This window comes from Balaenoptera acutorostrata, chromosome 4 (genome assembly GCF_949987535.1).
Source record: "Balaenoptera acutorostrata chromosome 4, mBalAcu1.1, whole genome shotgun sequence".
Classification (NCBI taxonomy): Eukaryota; Metazoa; Chordata; class Mammalia; order Artiodactyla; family Balaenopteridae; genus Balaenoptera; species Balaenoptera acutorostrata.
In genome coordinates, this window is record NC_080067.1 from 102,462,339 (window position 1) to 102,484,545 (window position 22,207).

The 22,207-nt window shown below is 37.9% G+C and overlaps 1 protein-coding gene and 1 pseudogene across 10 annotated transcripts in view; one reads left to right on the forward strand and one right to left on the reverse strand.

Moving 5' to 3' along the window:
• Positions 1-22,207, forward strand: part of SENP7 (SUMO specific peptidase 7) — a 152,454-nt gene that overhangs the window by 37,961 nt on the left and 92,286 nt on the right. For 9 of the 10 annotated variants that reach the window (XM_057545771.1, XM_057545776.1, XM_057545773.1 and 6 more), the window contains one exon: positions 19,431-19,528. The exons of the other annotated variant lie outside the window; for it this stretch is intronic. In XM_057545771.1, the coding sequence (XP_057401754.1) occupies positions 19,431-19,528 (98 nt within the window). The remainder of the gene's footprint in view (positions 1-19,430; positions 19,529-22,207) is intronic. 10 annotated transcript variants of the gene reach the window in all.
• LOC103017004 (60S ribosomal protein L23a-like) lies at positions 7,351-7,800 on the reverse strand (annotated as a pseudogene).

Here is a 22,207-nt window from a genome sequence, read left to right on the forward strand (position 1 = left end):
TCTAGGCACCTGGGCTGCAGTAGTTGTGGCTCGTGGGCTCTAGAGTGCAGAGTCAGTAGTTGTGGCACATGGGCTTAGTTGCTCCGCGGCATGTGGGATCTTCCTGGACCAGGGATTGAATCCGTGTCCCCTGCATTAGCAGGCAGATTCTTAACCACTGCACCACCAGGGAAGTCCCACAAGGTGGATTCTTAACCACTGGACCACCAGGGAAGTCCCTCTCCTCATCCTTGCCTCCTCTTTTTATGTCTTGTCTTTTTGATAATGGCCATTCTACCAGGTGTGAGGAGGTAGTTCATTGTGGTTTTGATTTGCATTTCCATGGTGTTTAGTGATGTTGAGCCCCTTTTCATGTACCTGTTGGCCATATGTATGTCTTCTTTGGAAAAATGTCTATTCAGATCTGCCCATTTTTAAATTAGATCTTTTGTTTTTGCTATTGAGTTGTATAAGTTCTTTATATATTTTGGATGTTAGCCTCCTATCAGTTATATGTTTCAGAAATAATTTCTCCAATTCTGTAGATTGGTTTTTCATATTGTTGACGGTTTCCTTTGCTGTGCAGACATTTTTAGGTTGATGTAGTCTCACTTGTTTATTTTGTTTTTATTGCCTTTGCTTAGGTGTCAGATCCAAAAAATCATTGTTAAGACACTGATATCAAGGAGCTTACCCTTTATGTTATCTTTAGGAGTTCTATAGCTTCAGGTTTTATGTTCAAGTCAGTCAGTCCATTTTGAGTTGATTTTTGTGTATGGTGTAAGATAGTCGTCCTGTTTCATTCTTTTGCATATGGCTGTTCAGTTTTCCCAGCATAATTTATTGAAGAGACTGTCTTTTCCCAACTGTATATTCTTGGGTTCTTTATCACAAATTAATTGACCATATATGTGTAGATTTATTTCTGCTCTCTCTAGTCTGTTCAGTTGATCTATTTTTGTGTTTTTATGCCAGTACCATACTGTTTTGATTACTATAGCTTTGTAATATAGTTTGAAATCAGGACGTGTGGTGTCTCCAGCTTTGTTCTTCTTAAGATTGCTTTGGCTATTCAGGGTCTTTTGTGGTTCCAAACAAATTTTAAGATTGTTTGTTCCATTTCTGTGAAAAATACTGTTGGAATGTTGATAGGGATTGCATGAATCTGTAAGTTGCTTTGGGTAGTATGGCCATTTTATCATTATTAATTCTTCCAGTCCATGAGTATGGCATATGTTTCCATTTATTTGTATCTTTTCAATTTCTTTCATCAGTGTCTTACAGTTTTCAGTGAATGGGTTGTTTATTCCTAGATATTTTATTCTTTTTACTGCAGTTGTAAATGGGATTGTTTTCTTAATTTCTCTTTCAGGTAGTTTATTGTTAGTGTGTAGAAATGCAGTTGTTTTTTGTATGTTGATTTTGTATCCTGCAACTGTACTGAATTTGTTGATTAGTTGTAACAGTTTGGTGTGATCTTTAGGGTTTTCTATGTATGATATCTTGTCATCTGCAAATAGAGACAGTTTTACTTTTTTTCAAATTTGGATACTTTTTATTTCTTTTTCTTGCCTAATTGCTCTGGCTAGGACTTCTAGTACTCTGTTGAATAAAAGTGGTGAGAGTGGCCATCTTTGTTTTGTTCCTGATCTTAGAGGAAAAGCTTTCAGCTTTTTACTGTTGAGTATGACATGAGCTGTGGGCCTGTTATACATGTCCTGTCATACATAATTGAGGTATGTTCCCTCTCTACCTGCCTTGTTGAGAGTTTTTATTGTGAATGGATGTTGAATTTTGCCAAATGCTTTTTCTGCATCTTTTGATATGATGATATGATTTCATCATTCATTTGATGAATGTGATGTATCACATTGATTGATTTGTGGATGTTGAACCATTTTTGCATCCGTGGAATAAATCTGACTTGTTCATGGTGTGTGAACCTTTTAATGTGTTGTTGAATTTAGTTTGCTAATATTTTGTTGAGGATTTTTGCATCTGTGTTCATCAGGGATATTGGCCTGTAATTCTCTTGTAGTGTCCTTATCTGGTTTTGGTATTAGGGTAATGATGGCCTCATAAAATGAGTTCGGGAGTGTTTCCTCCTCCTCTGTTTTTTGGAAGAGTTTGAGAAGGATTAGTAATAATTCTTCTTTAAATGTTTGATAGACTTCACCAGGGAATCCATCTGGTCCTGGACTTTTGTTTGTTGTGAGGTTTTTGATTACTGATTCAGTCGTGTTACTAGTAATTGTTCTGTTCATATTTTCTCTTTCTTCATGATTCAGTCTTAGTAGGTTATGTTTCTAGAAATTTATTCATTTCTTATAGGTTGTCCAATTTGTTGGAGTATAATTCAGAGTAGTCTCTTATGATCCTTTATAGTTCTGTGATCAGTAGTCATATCTCCTCTCTATTTTTGATGTTTTTGTTTTGTGAGTTCTCTCTCCTTTTTTCTTGTGCCTAGCTAAAGGCCATTTTTGGGTTATCTTTTCAAAAAACAGCTCTTAGTTTCATTGATCTTTCCTATTATCTCTTTAGTCTCTAGTCACTTATTTCCACTCTGATTTATACTTTCATATAAATGAAATTAGTTTTCTTGTAACTAATTAGTTCCCTTTTTGGCTTAAGGAAAGCCCTTCAACATTTCATGTGTGGCAGGTCTAGTGGTGTTTGTCTGGAACTTTACCTTTTGCTTGTCTGGAGCTCTTTATCTCTCCTTCAGTCTTGGAGGACAACTTTGCTGGGTAGAGTGTCCTTGGTTGGCAGTTTTTTTTTCTTTCAGCACTTTGAATATATTGAAACACTCCCTTCTGGCCTGTATAGTTTCTGCTGAAAAATCTGCTGATAGTCTTATGGGGGTTCGCTTGTATATAAGAAGTTGTTTTTTCTCTTGTTGCTTTTTAGATTGTCTCCTCGTCTTTAACATTTTACAATTTAATTATAATGTGTCTTGGTGTGGGTCTCTATAGATGCATCTAATTTGGAACTTTCTGGGCTTCCTGACTGTGGATGTTGGTTTCCTTCCACAGGTTAGGGAAGTTTTCAACCAGTATTTCTTTAAATAAGTTTTCTGCCCCGCCTTCTCTTTTTGGTACTCCTATTATGTGAGTATTGTTCTCCTTTATGTTGTCTTATAAGTCCCTTAGTATATGCTCACTCTTTTTATTCTTTTTTTGATCCTTTGATTGGATGAATTCTACTGCCCTGTCTTTGAGTTCACTGATCCTTTCTTTCATGTCATCTAGCTTACTGTTGATCTCTCTGTTGAATTTTTCAGTTCAATTATTAATATTCTTCAGTTCTGTGATTTGTTTGGTACTTTCTTTTCTTTTCGTTGAAATTTTCATTTTGTTCACGCATTGGTCTTTTGACTTTGGTGAGCATCTTTATGACTAATTTTTTGAACTATTTATCAGGTAGATCACTTATTTCCAGTCATTAAGGTGTTTTTTTCTGAGGTTTTATCGTGCTCTTTCATTTGTAATGTATTTTTCTGCTTTATTTTCCTTCATTCTCTGGTTAGTTTCCATGCATTAGATAAAACAGCCACCTCTCTCAGTCTTGAAGGACTGATCTTATATAGGACCTGAACCTTATCCTTTAATCCTGTCCTAACCCTTCATTGTTTCTTAGACCTCTGTGATTGTCCAAGCAGTCTTCTTTGTTTTTAGTGGCTTCCAGTAGTTGAGAGTGTGACAAGACCTGTCTGTATCCCAAGGGGGAGGATCTTAGCACCTAGATGCAGGCTGATTGGAAGCCAGAACCCCAGGCAGCAGCTTTTAAAGTACACAGCTAGGGACTTCCCTGGTGGTGCAGTGGTTAAGAATCCGCCTGCCAATGCAGGGGACGTGGGTTCGAGCCCTGGTCCAGGAGGATCCCACATGCTGTGGAGCAACTAGGCCCGTGCACCACAACTCCTGAGCCTGTGCTCTAGAGCCCACAAGCCACAACTACTGAGCCCATGCTCCGCAACAAAGAGAAGCCACTGCAGTGAGAAGCCCGTGCACTGCAACAAGGAGAAGCCCCTGCTCGCTGCAACTAGAGAAAGAGCCCGTGTGCAGCAACAAGGACCCAACGCAGCCAAAAAAAAAAACGTACACAGCTATACCTCTTTCAGAGTAAGACTGGCAGACAGGTGTTTCTGTTTGTTTGCTCTGTGCTGTAACCTGGGGGAATAGCTGGTTAAAAACTGTTCTGCTCTTAGGTTTAGTCCTGTGGGACTTACGAGCATATGCCCCATTGGCCACCAGAGCCAGGTGATTAAGGGGTATCCCCTGGGCAGCAGCTGCAAAAACTGGTGTGCCAGTCTTGTGCATAAGCTCCTTTTTGGGAGATAAGGGCAACCTGGAGGTAGAGGGAGAGCTCAGAGATGGTGCCTACCTGCCTCCATGGTCTCTGGAGAGTGTTGCAGTTGGACCTGGGATGCATGTTAAATTAGAAGCCTGCCCTTCATACTGCAGATTTTGAGATAAACAAATAGGCCTCTTTTATAGAAAGACTGGGTGCATTTTAGTCTGCTGCCTCTATTCTGGGTCCTGGAGGGTTAGCCATGGTGAGTCCATGTGAGCCTTTTAAGAACTGTGTCTTAGTATGCCAAAGCCTTATGGGTCTTATATTTAGATGCAAGTTCTGTTGCCTTTTAAAGCTAAATGTTTTGGGGGCCTATCTCCTTGGTGATAATCTTAAAAGTTGGGGTGCCAAATGTGGGGTGCAAACCCATTGCTCCTTAGGGAAAAGCTGAGAGTTGTGAGTTCCTTTCTGGCTGTGTTCTGATCTGCTGGGGATGGTGTTTATGGAGAGATTATGTCTCAGCCTCTCCTACCAGTTTTTTTTTTTTTTTAAAAACATCTTTATTGAAGTATAATTGCCTTACAATGGTGTGTTAGCTTCTGCTTTATAACAAAGTGAATCAGTTATACACATACAATATGTTCCCATATCTCTTCCCTCTTGCATCTCCCTCCCTCCCACCCTCCCCATCCCACCCCTCTAGGTGGTCACAAAGCACCGAGCTGATCTCCCTGTGCTATGTGGCTGCTTCCCACTAACTATCTATTTTACATTTGGTAGTGTATATATGTCCATGACACTCTCTTACCCTGTCACATCTCACCCCACCCCCTCCCCATATCCTCAAGTCCATTCTCTAGTAGGTCTGTGTCTTTATTCCCGTCTTGCCACTAGGTTCTTCATGGCCTTTTTTTTTTTTCCCTTAGATTCCGTATATATGTGTTAGCATACTGTATTTGTTTTTCTCTTTCTGACTTACTTCACTCTGTATGACAGACTCTAACTCCATCCACCTCATTACAAATACCTCCATTTCATTTCTTTTTATGGCTGAATAATATTCCATTGTATATATGTGCCACATCTTCTTTATCCATTCATCTGTTGATGGACATTTAAGTTGCTTCCATGTCCTGGCTATTGTAAATAGAGCTGCAATGAACATTTTGGTACATGACTCTTTTTGAACTATGGTTTTCTCAGGGTATATGCCCAGTAGTGGGATTGCTGGGTCGTATGGTAGTTCAATTTTTAGTTTTTTAAGGAACCTCCCTACTGTTCTCCATAGTGGCTGTATCAATTTACATTCCCACCAACAGTGCAAGAGTGTTCCCTTTCCTCCACACCCTCTCCAGCATTTATTGTTTCTAGATTTTTTGATGATGGCCATTCTGATCGGTGTGAGATGATATCTCATTGTAGTTTTGATTTGCATTTCTCTAATGATTAATGATGTTGAGCATTCTTTCATGTGTCTGTTGGCAATCTGTATATCTTCTTTGGAGAAATGTCTATTTAGGTCTTCTGCCCATTTTTGGATTGGGTTGTTCGTTTTTTTGTTATTGAGCTGCATGAGCTGCTTGTAGATCTTGGAGATTAATCCTTTGTCAGTTGCTTCATTTGCAAATATTTTCTCCCATTCTGAGGGTTGTCTTTTGGTCTTGTTTATGGTTTCCTTTGCTGTGCAAAAGCTTTTAAGTTTCATTAGGTCCCATTTGTTTATTTGTGTTCTTATTTCCATTTCTCTGGGAGCTGGGTCAAAAAGAATCTTGCTGTGATGTATGTCATAGAGTGTTCTGCCTATGTTTTCCTCTAAGAGTTTGATAGTGTCTGGCCTTACACTTAGGTCTTTAATCCATTTTGAGTTTATTTTTGTGCATGGTGTCAGGGAGTGTTCTAATTTCATACTTTTACATGTAGCTGTCCAATTTTCCCAGCACCACTTATTGAAGAGGCTGTCTTTTCTCCACTGTATATGCTTGCCTCCTTTATCAAAGATAAGGTGACCATATGTGTGTGGGTTTATCTCTGGGCTTTCTATCCTGTTCCATTGATCTATATTTCTGTTTTTGTGCCAGTACCAAACTGTCTTGATTACTGTAGCTTTGTAATATAGTCTGAAGTCAGGGAGCCTGATTCCCCCAGCTCCATTTTTCGTTCTCAAGATTGCTTTGGCTATTCGGGGTCTTTTGTGTTTCCATACAAATTGTGAAATTTTTTGTTCTAGTTCTGTGAAAAATGCCAGTGGTAGTTTGATAGGGATTGCATTGAATCTGTAGGTTGGTTTGGGTAGTAGAGTCATTTTCACAGTGTTGATTCTTCCAATCCAGGAACATGGTATATCTCTCCATCTATTTCCTACCAGTTTTTAAAATAAATTTATTTATTTATTTATTTATTTATTTATTTATGGCTGCGTTGGGTCTTCCTTGCTGCGCGCAGGCTTTCTCTAGTTGCGGCGAGCGGGGGCTACTCTTCGTTGTGGTGCGCGGGCTTCTAATTGCGGTGGCTTCTCTTGTTGCGGAGCACGGGCTCTAGGCGCACAGGCTCAGTAGTTGTGGTGCACAGGCTTAGTTGCTCCACAGCATGTGGGATCTTCCCGGACCAGGGATCAAACCCATGTCCCCTGCACCGGCAGGCGGATTCTCAACCACTGCCCACCAGGGAAGCCCCTCCTACCAGTTTTGATGTGGGTTTTTTCTCATTTGTGTGATAAGAGTTGCTCAGCTAGTTTCTGGATTTCTTTCAGAGGGAGTTGTTCTGTATGTAGCTGTAGATTTGGTGTGTCCATGGGAGGAAGTGAATTCAGGACACTACCTACATCATCATCGTGAACTGGAACACCTCTGATATATTATTAACTGAAGTCCGTAGTTTATATTAGGGTTCACTTTTTGTATAGTATATTCTATGTGTTTTGAGAAATGTATGATGACGTGTATCCACTATTACAGTGTAATTCAGGATAATTTCACTGTTCTAAAAATTTCTTGTTCTCCACTGATCTTTTTAATATCTCTAATTTTTTTTATTTACAGTGAAAACTTTTATGTTTTGAATTAGCTAGCTGGACTCAGTTTAGATGATCCCAATTTTGTTGGCTACTCCAAAGCATCATAGTCAGGAGCCAGTAGAACATATGCCTTCTTCTTTCCATCAGGCCATGTCAACGTCAGAGCTTCTTCACAGCCTGTTTAATTTGGTGTTTGTTGGCCTTGCCATCCACAATGAACACCAGTGTGTTGTTGTCTTCTGTTTTCTTCATGGCTGACTTGGTGGTGAGGGAGAACTTGATCATGGCATAGTGGTCAAGCTTGTTTCTTCTAGGGGTGTTCTTCTGAGGATATTTGTGCTGCCTCTTGAGCTGCAGTGTTTTGGGCCGTCGGAAGGTCACCACGTCCAGATCTTCTTTTTTTTGTGGCTGTGAATACCTTTCAACAGTGCTTTCTTGGCCTTCAAAGCTTTTGCTTTGGCTTTGGCTTTGGCTTTGGGAGGTGCAGGGGCTTCTTTCTTTGCCTTTGGCGCCATCTGCGTGAAAAGCTCCGTAGTTTTAAAATTTTATTTATTTATTTATTTATTTCTGGCTGCGTTGGGTCTTCGTTGCTGCGCTCGGGCTTTCTTTTAGCTGTGGCGAGTGGGGGCTGCTCTTCATTGTGGTGCGCGGGCTTCTCATTGTGGTGGCTTCTCTTGTTGTGAGTATGGGCTCTAGGTGCATGGGCTTCAGTAGTTGTGGCTCGCAGGCTCAGTAGTTGTGGCTCGTGGGCTCTAGAGCACAGGCTCAGTAGTTGTGGTGCATGGGCTTAGTTGCTCTGCGGCACGTGGGATCTTCCCGGACCAGGGCTCGAACCCGTGTCCCCTGCATTGGCAGGTGGATTCTTAATGACTGTGCCATCAAGGAAGTCCCCATATTTTTTGTTTTTAAATCATATTGTCTTATACTTGGAATCATACAGCCTTTTCAGATTGGCTTCTTTCACTTAGCTGTATGCTTTTATGTTCATCAGAGTGTCTTTTTGTGGCTTGTTAGCTCGTTTCTTTAAAAAAAATTTTTTTTTTTTAGAAAGACTATTTTTTAGAGTAACTTTAGGTTCACAGCTAAATTGAGCAGAACATACAGACAGTTCCCGTATATCCCCTGCCCCTACACATGCACAGACTCCCCCACTGTCCTTTGTTTTTATTGCTGAATGATACTCCATTATGTGGGTGTACCACAGTTTCTTTATCATCTATTGAAAGACATCTTGGTTACTTTAAAGTTTTCGCAATTATGAATAAAGCTGCACTAAACATTAATGTGCAGATTTTTGTGTGGACAGAAGTTTCCAACTTATTTGGGTAAATACCAAGGAGTGCAGTTGCTACACTGTATGTTAAGAGTATGTTTAGTTTTGTCAGAAATTGCCAAAGCATCTTCCAAAATGGTTGTACCATTTTGCATTTCCACCAGCAACTAATGAGATTTCCTGTTATTCCACATCCTGGCCAACATTTGGGGTAGTCAGTGTTTTGGGTTTTAGCCATTCTAATAGGTATGTAGTAGTATCTCTTTGTTTTACCTTGTAATTCCCTGATGACATGTTTTGGTGAGCTTCTTTTCATATGCATATTTGTCATCTGTATATCTTCTTTGGTGAAGTGTGTGTTCACATTTTTGGCTCATTTTTTCTTTTTGGCTATGCTGCATGGCTTGTGGGATCTTAGTTCCCCAACCAGGGATTGAACCCGGGCCCACAGCGGTGAAAGCGTCGAGTCCTAACCACCAGATCACCAGGGGATTCCCTCATTTTTAAAATTGTTTGTTTTCTTGCTTTTTAGTTTTAAGAGTTGATTGTATATTTTGGATACCAGTCCTTTATCACATATGTGTTTTGCAAAGAGTTTTTTCTAGTCTGTGTCTTAACTTTTCATTCTTTTAACAGTATCTTTCACAGAGCAGTTTTAATTTTAATGAAGCCCAAATTTCAATTTTTCCTTCATGGATTGTGCTTTAGGTATTATATCTAAGAAGTAATTGTTCAACTGAAGGTCACCTAGATTATCTCTTATGTTATCTTTTAGGAATTTTATAGTTTTGCAATTTACATTTAGATCTGTGATCCATTTTCAGTTAATTTTTGTGAAAGGTATAAGATTTGTGTCTCTGTTTATTTCTTCATACACGAGTGGCCAGTTGTTTTAGTGTCCTTTGTTGAAGATTAGCCTTTCTCCATTCAATTGCCATTGTTCCTTTGTTAGAAATTAATTGATTACATTGTGTGGATCCTTTTCTCAGCTATCTATTCTGTTCTGTTGATCTATTTGTCTGTTTTTTTGTCAATACCATGCTGTCTTGGTTACTGTAGCTTTATAGTAAGTCTTTAAGGTGGTAGTATCAGTTCTCTGAGCTTGTTCTTTAATATTGTATTGGCTATTCTGGGTCTTTCACCTTTCTATTTAAAATTTAGAATCAGTCTGTCGAAATCCACACAATAACTTGCTGGCATACTGATTGGAATTGTGTTGATTCTGTAGATCAAGTTGGGAAGAACTGACATCTTAACAGTATTGAGTCTTCCTATTCATGTGCATGGAATATCTATTTATTTAGATCTTTGATATCTTTCATTGGAGTTTTATAGTTCTTTTCATATAGATTTTATACATTTTTAAAGACTTGTACATAAGTATTTAATTTTTTCAGTGCTAATGTAAATGGTATTGTGTTTTTAATTTCAAATTCTAATAGTTCTTTACCTTCATGTAAGAAAGCAATTAATTTTTGTATATTCATCTTGTTTCCTGCACTGTTGCTATAATTGCTTATTAGTTCAAGAAGTGTTTTTTGTTTGTTTGTTTTATTCAAATTCATCTCTGGGATTTCCTACATAGACAATTATGTCATCTCAAATAAAGGTTTTATTTTTTCCTTCCCAATCTGTATCCCTTTTATTTCCTTTTCTTGTCTCATTGCATTATCTAGGACTTCCAGTATGAGGTTGAATAGGAGTGATGAGAGGGAACATTCTTGCTTGTTCTCAATCTGAGCATCAAAGCATATGGTTTCTCGCCATTAAGTGTGATGTTGGCTGTAGGTTTATTGTAGATATTCTTAATCAAATTAAAAATATTCCCCTCTATTCCTAGTTTTCTGAGAGTTTAAAAAAAATCATAAATGGCTTTTGGGTTTTGTCAGATGCTTTTTCCACATCTATTGATATGACCATTTCATATTTCTTCTTTAACTTGTTGACATTAATGGATTTTTCAAATGCTTAACCATCATTGCTTATTTGAAATAAGTCTCACTTGTTTATGATATATAATTCTTTTTATACTTTGTTGGATTTGATTCTGTTGAGAATATTTGCACCTATGTTCATAAGAGATATTGTGTAGTTTTCTTTTTTTGTAATGTATTTTTCTGGTTTTGGTATTAAGGCTGGCCTCGGGACTTCCCTGGTGGTCTGGTGGTTAAGAATCTACCTTCCAGTGCAGGGGACATGACATGGTTTTGATCCCTGGTCAGGGAACTAGATCCCACATGCCATGGGGCAAGTAAGCCCATGCTTTGCAACTACTGAGCCTGTGCGCTCTAGAGCCCGTCTGCCACAACTAGAGAGCCCACGCACCGCAACTACTGAGCCTGCACACTCTGGAGCCCGAGTGCCACAACTAGAGAGAAGCCTGCGTGCCACAACAAAGAACCCGTGCACTGCAACCAAGGATTCCACATGCCACAACAAAGATCCTGCATGCTGCAACTAAGACCCGATGCAGCTAAATAAATAAATAAATAAATAAATAAATAAATAAATATTAGGAAAAATAGAAAGGCTGGCCTCATAGAATGAGTTTGGAAGTGTTCCTCTACTATTTTGTGAAAGAAATTATACAGAATTTGTATAATTGATTCCTTAAATGTTTGGTAGAATTCACTGATGAACCAAACTGGGCCTAGTCCTTTCTGTTTTGGAAGGTATTAAATACTGATTCAATTGATTCAATTTCTTTAATAGATATGGGCCTATTCAGATTACATGAGTTTTGATCAATTGTATCTTTCAAGGTATTGGTCCATTTTCATGTAAGTTTTCACATTTGTGGGCATTGAGTTGTTCATAGCATTTCTGTATTATTTCTATATAATGTCCATTGGACCAGTACTGATTGCCCCTCTTTCATTTTTGATATTAGTAATCTGTGTCTTCTGTTTTTTTTCTTAGTTAACCTGGGTAGAGGTTTATCAATTCTATTGTTTTTTTCAAAGAACCAACCTTTGATTTAGTTGATTTTCTCTGTTGATTTCTTGTTTTCAATTTCATTGACTTTTTTTCAATTTCATTGATTTCTGCTCTTTTATTTATTTATTTCTTTTCTTCTGCTTACTTTGGAATAAATTTGCCCTTCTTTTTTTAATTTCCAAAGCTGGAAGTTTGCATTATTGATTTTAGAATTGTCTCCTTTTTTAATACATGCATTCAATGCTATAAATTTCCCTCTAAGCATGTGCACTTGAGAAGAATGTGTATTCTGTTTTAGATGAAGTATTCTATAAATGTTAATTAGATTTAGTTGGCTGATGGTGTTTTTCAGTTCAATTATTTCCTTATTGATTTTTCTGCCTGCTGGATCTGTTTCTGATAGAGAGATGTTGAAGTCTTCAACTATAATTGTAGATATGTCTGTCCTTGTATCAATATTTCTATCAGTTTTTGCCTTATGTATTTTGGTGTTAGGCATATATACATTAAGGATTATTATTTTTTTGGCAAATTGACCCCTCTATCATTATGTAATATTCCTCTTTATCCCTGTATCCCCAAATTTGATACTGTTTTTTCCTCTGATATCTCAGTCTGAAATTAATATAGCTACTCTAACTGTCTTTTGATGTCTTAGAATGGTGTTTCTTTCTTCATCCCTTTACTTTTAATCTGTTTGTGTCTTTATATTTAAAGTGAGTTTATTGTATACAATGTAGAGTAGGGTCTTTTTTCTTTTTTAAATCATAGATTGATTTGATTTTCAAATATTAAACCACTTTTCTGTCCTAGAATAAACCCTAATTAGTCATGCTGTATTATTCTTTTTATATATTGCTGGTTTTGATCTGCTGATTTTTGTTGAGTATTTTTGTCTGTACTTATCAGGGATATTGGTCTTTAGTTTTCTTGTACTGTCATTATATTGATTTGGTATCAGTATAATGTTTGCTTTATAGATTGAATTGGGAATTGTTTATTTCCAGTTAATGGAATAGGTTGTGTAGAATTCACTTTATTTTCTTCTTAAATGTTCATTTGAATGTCTAGGAAAACTCTGGGAAATCCCTGCTAGAATGAGAGCTTCAAAATTAGATAACTAAATGATTTGATCCTGTAGGGTAGGGGGTTAGTGGAAGGGGAGAGTGGCAGATGTGTTTATAAAAGGGTAGCAGAAAGGATCTTTATGACACAACTGTTCTATATCTTGAGTTTGTTTGTAGTCACAGAGATGTCTACATGTGATAAAATCGCTTAGGACTAAATGCACACACACAAACACACACACACACAATTGTGTGCATGTAAAACAGGTGAAATCTTAATAAGGTCATGGATTGTTTCAATGTCAGTTTCCTGGTGATGATATTGCTGTGCAGTTATGCAAGGTGTTACCATCAGGGAAAACTTGTTGAAGAGAATACAGGATTCCCCAGATAGCCTCTCTCCCCCCACCTCACCAGTTTATCCAGCTGTTCAGTAGATGTTGGTTACCAAATAATTTCAGCTTACGTTTTCTGATAAGTGTTTTCAGTGTTGACATTACATGTTGCTAATTTGGAAATTAGATGAAGAGTCAATAGGATTGAAATTCTGGTATAAAATTTAAATCCTGACCAATAATCTCAATTGGTTGGAAAGTCATCATCCATCTTTTATTACAGTAGGCTGTGACATGGATAAGTAGTTGTAAGCAAAGCTGATATTTTCTTCAGGATGCAGATTTGGTTCATTTTTAGTATGTAAAGAAGTACTCAGTTGAGACTGTGAACACTGCACCACTTAGAATGGATGTAGAGTTGATTTGTCCAAGAAAAATTTTAGTCAAGTTCCTATGGAACATTTGGTTTTAATTATCATAGTATTTTATTTTGGTGTCCCTGCTAGAATGAGAGCTTCAAAATCAGGTAACTAAATGATTTGATCTTGTCTCTAAGCAAAGTCTTTTATTCTTCTATAAGTTTTTTCATATTTAAATTACAATTATTCATACTATTTCAACCTTCCTATTTGTGATCAGATAGCTTTCAAAATATGTATGTGAATAAATTCTCATTCATAATCAGATTGTGGGAGAATTCTTTGTTATCTGATTTTTTTCAGAGATAGCATATATATAGGTTCATAAACTAAGTGAAAAATTGTATCTCTGAAAAATACAAGTTATTATCCAGGCTGCAATTCTAATCCAACTTTTGAAAGAAAAAACATTCTAGTGTGATATTAAATATAAGAAACAATTTATCAAAGTCTAAGTGAATTTTTGTTTTCCTCTGATAATGTCTGTAGATACACTCCAGATTACCCTTGGCTGTGGTAGGATTGGAGATGGGCATTGGAACATCTTACTGTTATTTAGAGTTAATAAAATTTTAATCAATTCCCCTCCTCTCCTATTAAAGTTATCTTCATTTTGTCTCATTGTGTTTGTTTCAATTTTTGTAGTAGTTTAAAACTTCTCATTCTTTTCCCCCTCTTTCGTGGGAATTATGTTTCTTTTCTGTACAGAATATGAGACTCAAAGACTAGTACTCTCAGCATTTTGCAAATATAGGCAAAACCTAATTACAATGTTATTAGTAAGGTAGAAAAAAATTTGGAAACAAAAAATGTGAAAGCTGCATTCTGTGAGATTAGTGAAACAGTTGTGGGAAACTAGTTAACCAGTAGTTCTGAGAGTCTAGCTTGTGAGCTAAATTATTCCCAGTCCTGGTTGCAGTTTGATGTAAACAAATAATGTAATTCATTGTGAGAACTGTTATCAGTAATAGAGGTATATAAAATAGTGTTACAGCAGAGATACTGATTTACTTTTCTAGAGAGTGAGGAAGGCTTCATAGGTGGTGTTGATCTGGGACTTAATGAACAAGGAGAACTGGGGAGGGCAAAGCACATTCTAGTAAGAGGAAACATGTACACAAAGATGTCAAAGGATCTGAATGGCATGCACTTTCAGGGAACTACATGTAGTTTAGTGTTGTCAGAATAGAAGATTCATGGGAAGCAGAAGTGAGAAAGAGAACTCAGTTCTTTTTTTTTTTTTCTCCTTAGGTAGTGGGGAATACTTAGGAATTTAAGCAGGAGAATGACATCAGATTTGCATTTTTGAAAGATTTAACTTTCATGATGGAGTGGCTGCTGGACTGGGGGGGAAGAAGAGACCATTTGCAGGGAATCCCATTAGGAGAACATTGCAATAGTCCAGGTCAGAAGTAAGAGGCAGAACTAAGACAGTGATACTGAAAATGGAGGAAAAATGTATTTTTAATCTAGTTATATTGATACATTTACATTTTGTAGTGAAATGGGAGTGACATTGTGTTTAGGTTGATATCTTGATAGGAAAGATTTCAGAGAATTTGTGTAATTTAGAACTGCAGCATTGGAAGGAGCATAGGCTTTTATGTCAGGCAGACTTGGGTTAATTGGTGAAGTTTATTCTCTGAGCTTCACTTCCCACTTATAAAGTGATGAGTTTTATACCATGTAGGGCTGTGGTGATAATGAGATAATAATGCCTGGAGAATAAAAATGACAGTTTATTGAGGGCTATCATGGTTAAGACAGTGTTTTTCATTACTTAAATTTTTTTTTTTACTTTTTCAAATGTATTTTCAATTATGGTAAAGCACACATAACATTAAATTTATCATCTTAACCATTTTTAAGGGTACAGTTCACTGGCATTTAGTATATTCGCATTGTTGTGCAACCATCACCACCGTCTATCTCCAGAATTCTTTACATCTTGCAAAACCAAAACACTTTACCCATTAAAAAATAACTCTTCATTTCCCCCTCTCCCATCCCCTGGCAACCAAAATTCTACTGTTTTCTATCTCTGTATACTCTAGATACTTCCTATAACTTGAACCATAGAGTATTTGTCTTTTTGTTACTGCCTTATTTCACTTAACCTAATGTCACTGAGTTGGGAAAAACCCATCTTCCTCCTGTGTTTCTCCTTTACTCTCATACTACTATCATTTTCACAACACTTCTCACACCAGATGTGTGTGGGTTTTCCCCCACCAAGCAATCCTCTGGGACATGAACTGGGTGTCCTACAATTTATCTCAATTCTGACACTATCTATGTGGAGATGGTTTCAGATCTCACAGGTTGTGGGCTCAGTCCCAAGACTGCTCCCACCCCACTTCAGATGCCAATCAACAATTCCAGGTTGTCACCTGTGCTTCTGACCAGCTGGCTATACATCTGAGATTCCCATGACCCTCTCCTCAGGTTTGATTAATTTATGCTAGAGCAGTTCACAGAACTCAGAGAAGCACTTATTTACATTTACCAGTTTATTTAAGGACATGATAAAGGGTACAGATGAATAGCCAAATGAATAGATACATAGGGCAAGGTCTGGTAGGGTCCTGAGTGCAGGAGCTTCCTTCCCTGTGGAGTTGGGGTGTGTCACCTTCCAGGTATATGGATGTGTTTACCAACCTGAAAGCTCTTTGAACCTCATATAATATTTTTGCTATTGTAATGGAGATTTGCTCACATAGGCATGACCAATAATTAATTCTGTTTCCAGTCCCTCTCCCCTCTCTAGAAAATGGGGGGCAAAGATGAGAATTCCAAGCTTGTAATATTGGCTTGGTCTTTCTGGTGACTAGCCCCTATCCAGGAGCCATCCAGGATCTCACCCAGAGTCGCTTCATTAGTACAAAAGGCACATCTACCACCCAGGAAATTGTGAGGGTTTTAGGAGCCCTGTGTCAGAGATTGGGGTTAAAAACCAGATATTATAGCAAAAGATGCTCCTATCACCAAGGACATTACAAGGGTTTTAGGACCTCTGTGTAGGAACTGGGGCCAGAGACCAATATAAATATTTTTTATTATCTCATAGTTGTCAAAGTTCATGCATGTTGTAGCGTGTGTCAGAATTTCCTTACTTTTTGTTTTTTTTTTAATTTTAGTTAATTAATTAATTTATTTATGGCTGTGTTGGGTCTTCGTTTCTGTGCGAGGGCTTTCTCTAGTTGTGGCAAGCAGGGGCCACTCTTCATCGCGGTGCGCGGGCCTCTCACTATCGCGGCCTCTCTTGTTGCAGAGCACAGGCTCCAGACGCGTAGGCTCAGTAATTATGGCTCACGGGCCCAGCCGCTCCGCGGCATGTGGGATCCTCCCAGACCAGGGCTCGAACCCGCGTCCCCTGCATCGGCAGGCAGACTCTCAACCACTGCGCCACCAGGGAAGCCCCAGAATTTCCTTACTTTTTAAGGATGAGTAATATTTCATTGTATGTATATGCCACAATTCATTATTATAGGTGTTATTATTGATGGGACACTTGAGTTGTTTCCACCTTGTAGCTATTGTGAAAAATGCTGCTATGAACATAGGTGTACAAATATCTCTTTGAGGAAGACAGTATATTTTAGCTATAGTTGATTTACATTGTTGTGTTAGTTTCAGGTGTACAGAAAAGTGATTCAGTTATACATATGTATACATATTCTTTTCCATTATGGTTTATTACAGGATATTGAATATAGTTGTCTGTGCTATACAGTACGACCCTGTTGTTTATCTTATATGTATTAATTTGTATCTGCTAATCTCAAACTCCTAATTTATCCCTCCTCCTCCCCCTTTCCCCTTTGGTAACCGTAAGTTTGTTTTCTATGTCTCTGAGTCTGTTTCTGTTTCATAAATACGTTCATTTGTGTCATATTTTAGATTCCACATATAAGTGATATCATATGGTATTTGTCTTTCTCTTTCTGACTTACTTCACTTAATATAATCTCTGGGTCCATCCATGTTGCTGCAAATGGCATGATTTCATTCTTTTTTATGGCTGAGTAATATTCCACTGTGCGCGCGCGCACGCGCGTGTGTGTGTGTTTGTGTATGTATACCACATCTTCTTTATCCATTCATCTGTCAATAGACATTTAGGTTGCTTCCATGTCTCGGCCATTGTAAATAGTGCTGCTATGAACATTGGAGTGCATGTATTTTTTTGAATTACAGTTTTCTCTGGATATATGCCGAGGAGAGGGATTGCTAATCATATGGCAACTCTATTTTTAGTTTTTTAAGGAACCTCTATAGTGTTCTCCATAGTGGCCACACCAATTTACATTCCCACCAATAGTGTTAAGAGGGTTCCCTTTTCTCCACACCCTCTCCAGCATTTGTTATTTGTAGACTTCGTAAAAAAAAATTAATTTATTTCTTTTTGTCTGCATTGGGACTTCGTTGGTGCACGTGGGCTTTCTCTAGTTGCGGTGAGCGGGGTTGCGCTTTGTTGTGGTGCTTTTTGGCCATTTTTATGTATTCTTTGGAGAAATGTCTATTTAGGAAGGAAGACAGTATTTTAAACTTATTACATATATAATCATCATATATCCTTGTGAGATAGTAACCATTATTACGTAAGGAAACTAACGCATAGAGAAGGTAAGTAATTTATTTGCCCAGATTCACACTGTTTCTCTTTTTTAAAAAAAAATTTATTTACTTATTTATTTATTTATGGTTGCATTGGGTCTTCGTTGTTGCGTGCGGGCTCTCTAGTTGCGGCGAGCTGGGGCTGCTCTTCGTTGAGGTGTGCGGGCTTCTCATTGTGGTGGCTTCTTTTGTTGCGGAGCACAGGCTCTAGGCGCGTGGGCTTCAGTATCTGTGGCTCACAGGCTCTAGAGCACAGGCTCAGTAGTTGTGGTGCATGGGCTTAGTTGCTCTGTGGCATGTGGGATCTTCCTGGACCAGGGCTCGAACCCGTGTCCCCTGCATTGGCAGGCGGATTCTTAACCACTGCGCCACCAGGGAAGTCCCCACACTGTTTATATATATATATTTAAAAAATTTTTAATTTTGGCTGTGTTGGGTCTCTGCTGCGCGCAGGCTTTGTCTAGTTGTGATGAGCAGGGGCTACTCTTGTGGTGCGTGGGCTTCTCATTGCGGTGGCTTCTCTTGTTGCGGAGCACAGGCTCTAGTTACACAGGCTTTAGTAGTTGCAGCATGAGGGCTCAGTAGTTGCGGTGTGCAGGCTCTAGGATGTGTGGGCTTCAGTAGTTGTGTGCGCGGGCTCAGTAGTTGTGGCTTGCAGGCTCTAGAGTGCAGGCTCAGTAGTTGTGGCACGTGGGCTTAGTTGCTCCGTGGCATGTGGGATCTTCCCGGACCAGGGATTGAACCTGTGTCCCCTGCATTGGCAGGCGGATTCTTAACCATTGCACCACCAGGGAAGTCCTGTTTCTATATCAACTAAATCAATTTTAACTTTGTTTGTAGTTGGATTAAACCTAAACACTGTTAGTAAGATATCTGACTCTTCCCTAAAGTTTTTCCATGCAGCAGTTCATAGGGAATCAGTTGTAATCGCTTCCAATTGTTTATAAATGCAGTTACTTCATAATCACAGACTCTGTTTAACTTGGCATGTAATTATTTTTATTTCCTTTAAACACATTCACCATTTCTCATGGTTATGTAAGCTTTTGCATCTTAAAATGTCTATTTCCTGACTAAAATTACCTTTACATTTTTAAATGTCTTTTTTCTTTTTCTTTTTTTAACGAATTAAGTCCAGACCCTTTATTTATTTATTTATTCATTTATTTATTTATTTTTTGGCTGCGTGGCATGTGGGATCTTAGTTCCCCAACCAGGGATTGAACCCACGCCACTTGCAGTGGAATGTGGAGTCTTAACCACTGGATCGCCAGGGAAGTCCATACATGTTTTTCTTCTATTATTTATTGGACTTATATATCCTCACTAGCAAAAGATGCCAGGTATTTTGTAGATTGCATTTTTCCCCCTCTGTGAACCGTTATGACTTTGGCTGTTTACCTTGAATTTCTAAATAAAAAGAAAATTTAAGTGCGTCTTAATTGTCATATTGCTATATTTATTATTGAAATTCCAAATTCCATTTTTTTTTCTTAGTGGAAAAGGAGCCTAAGAAATAAGGTCCTCTCTGTAGACCATAAAAGTAAAAAGGGTGTACGTGGGCGTCCTGTCACTTCTAAGACATCACCAGAAAGGTAAGATACATGTATGTGTGTGATATAGGATGGGCTTATACTATGTATAGTGTGACCATGAATGATTCATTTAACCTTTTTGGTTCTCAATTTCCACAACTTTTAAAATACAGTGATTGAGTTCAGTGGCCTCTACGGTTCCTTCTAAGCTCTTTCTGTGATTCTAATTCATCTTAACTCCTTGTTTTTGTGTGTTTGTAACATCTTGAAAGCTTTAGCTAATAAAGGAAGAGTTACATATAGACTCATTAAGATGCTGGATTCATCATTTGTGCTCCATTTAGCAACTGTGGTCTTAAAGTCATAGTATTAATGAATAATGGATATACTGGAATTAAATATCTATGGGATTCAAATTACAGTTATTAGCAGCAGGAAATCGGAGCTGAATTTTAGTATTGGACATCAGTAAATGCTTAAAAAGTTGTTATTTTGCAAAAGGGTGTTATCTTTTTTAGAATAGTGAATGAATAAAAAGTGACAGTAACAAAGTAAAAATTACAATTATTGGGAGTTTGCACAAATTAGAAGACTAATTGGAGTTCTTTTTTTTTTTTTTAGTTTATTTATTTATTTTTGGCTGCATTGGGTCTTTGCTGCTGTGCACGGGCTTTCTCTAGTTGCAGTGAGCAGGGGCTACTCTTCGTTGCAGTGTGCGGGCTTCTCTTGTTGCAGAGCACAGGCTCTAGGCACATGGGCTTCAGTAGTTGTGGCACATGGGCTCAGTAGTTGTGGGATGCAGGCTTTAGAGCACAGGCAGTAGTTGTGGCACATGGGCTTAGTTGCTCCGTGGCATGTGGGATCTTCCCAGACCAGGGCTCGAACCCGTGTCCCCTGCATTGGGCAGGCGGATTCTTAACCACTGTGCCACCAGGGAAGTCCTAATTGGAGTTCTTGATTTTATGTCCGAGCACTCTGTAAGCTGTTTAGTCTGAATTCTCACCTTTCAAGTGAATTGTCCTTAGGAAATAAACATATCGGTGACTCCATATCCTTATCAATACTTATTTTCCCTTCCTCCTTCCCTTCCTTCCTTCTTTCCATAGTTGTCCTAGTGGGTGTGAAATGATAATCTCATTGTGGTTTTGATACATATTTCCTAATGACATTGAGTGTCTTTTTACATGCCTGTTGGTCATTTGTATATCTTCTTTAGAGAAATGTCTGTTTAGATCCTTTGCCTGTTTAAAAATTGTGTTGTTTATCTTTTTATTGTTGAGTTGTAAGAGTTCTTTATATATTCTGGATACAGGTCCTTATCAGATATGTGATTTGCAAATATTTTCTCTCACTCAGCTTTTCACTTTCTTGATGGTGTCCTTTGAAGCACGAAAGTTTTTTTCACTTTGATGAAATCCCATTTATCTATTTTTCTTTTGTTGCTGTGCTTTTGTTGTCATATCTGAGGAACTATTGCCTAATCTGAGGTCATGATGATTTACTCTTGTGTTTTTGTTTAAGAGTTTTATAGTTCTAGCTCTTAGATATAGGTATTTTATCCATTTTGAATTAATTTTGGGTATGGCATGAGATAGGCATCCAAATTTATATTATTGTTTGTGAATATGCAGTTGTCCCAGCAACATTTGTTGAAGAGGTACGAATTTTTCTTGGTACTTTTGTTGAAAATCAGTTGACATTGATATAAGTGTTTATTTCTGGATTTGGAATTCTAGTCCATTGATCTATATGTCTGTTTTTATGTCAGTACCACTGTGTGCTGTACACTGTATTATTGCAACTTTGTGGTAAGTTTTGAAATTGGGAAATGTGTCTTCCAACTTCATAATATTTTTCAAGACTTTTTTTTTTTTTTTAATTTTCTGGCTGCACTGTGCGGCATGCAGGATCTTAGTTCCCCGACCAGGGATCAAACCCATGCCCCCTGCAGTGGAAGCATGGAGTCTTAACCACTGGGCTGCCAGGGAAGTCCCTTTTCAAGATTGTTTTGGTTGTTCTGGGTTCCTTGCATTTTCAACTGAGTTCTAGAATCAGTTGGTCATTTTGAGCAAAACAGCCAACAAGGATTTTGATGGAGGATATGTTGAATCTGTAGACCAATTTGGGGAGTATTGCTGTCTTAAATTAAATCTTCTGATTCATGAATATATCTTTCCATTTATTTAGGTCTTATTCAATTTCTTTCAACAATGTTTTGTAACTTTCAGTGTGTCTTGGACATTTATTGTTAAATTTTTTCCCAAGTATTTTCTTTTTGATGCTGTTGTGCATGGAAGTGTTTTCTTAATTTTAGTTTTAGATGGTTCATTACTAGTGTGTAGAAATCCCATTGATTTGTATATGTTGACCCTGATTTATATACTGTGACCCTGTTTGTCCTGTTCTAGAAATTTTTAGTAGGTTGCTTGGAATTTTGTATATACAAGGTCATGTCATCTGCAAACAAAGATGGCTTTACTGCTTCCTTTTCAGCTGGAGGCCTTTAATTTTTTCCCCTTGCCTAATTGTCCTGGCTAGAATGTACAATGTATAATGGAAGTGGTGAGAGTGGAAATATTTGTTTGTTCCTACTATCAGAGGGAAAGCATTCAGTATTTTACCATTAAGTATGATGTTAGTTATAGGTTTTTTATAGATGCCCTGCTATGGTTTGAATGTTTGTACAATATCTCCCCAAAATTCATATGTTGAAATCCTAATGCCCAATGTGATGGTGTT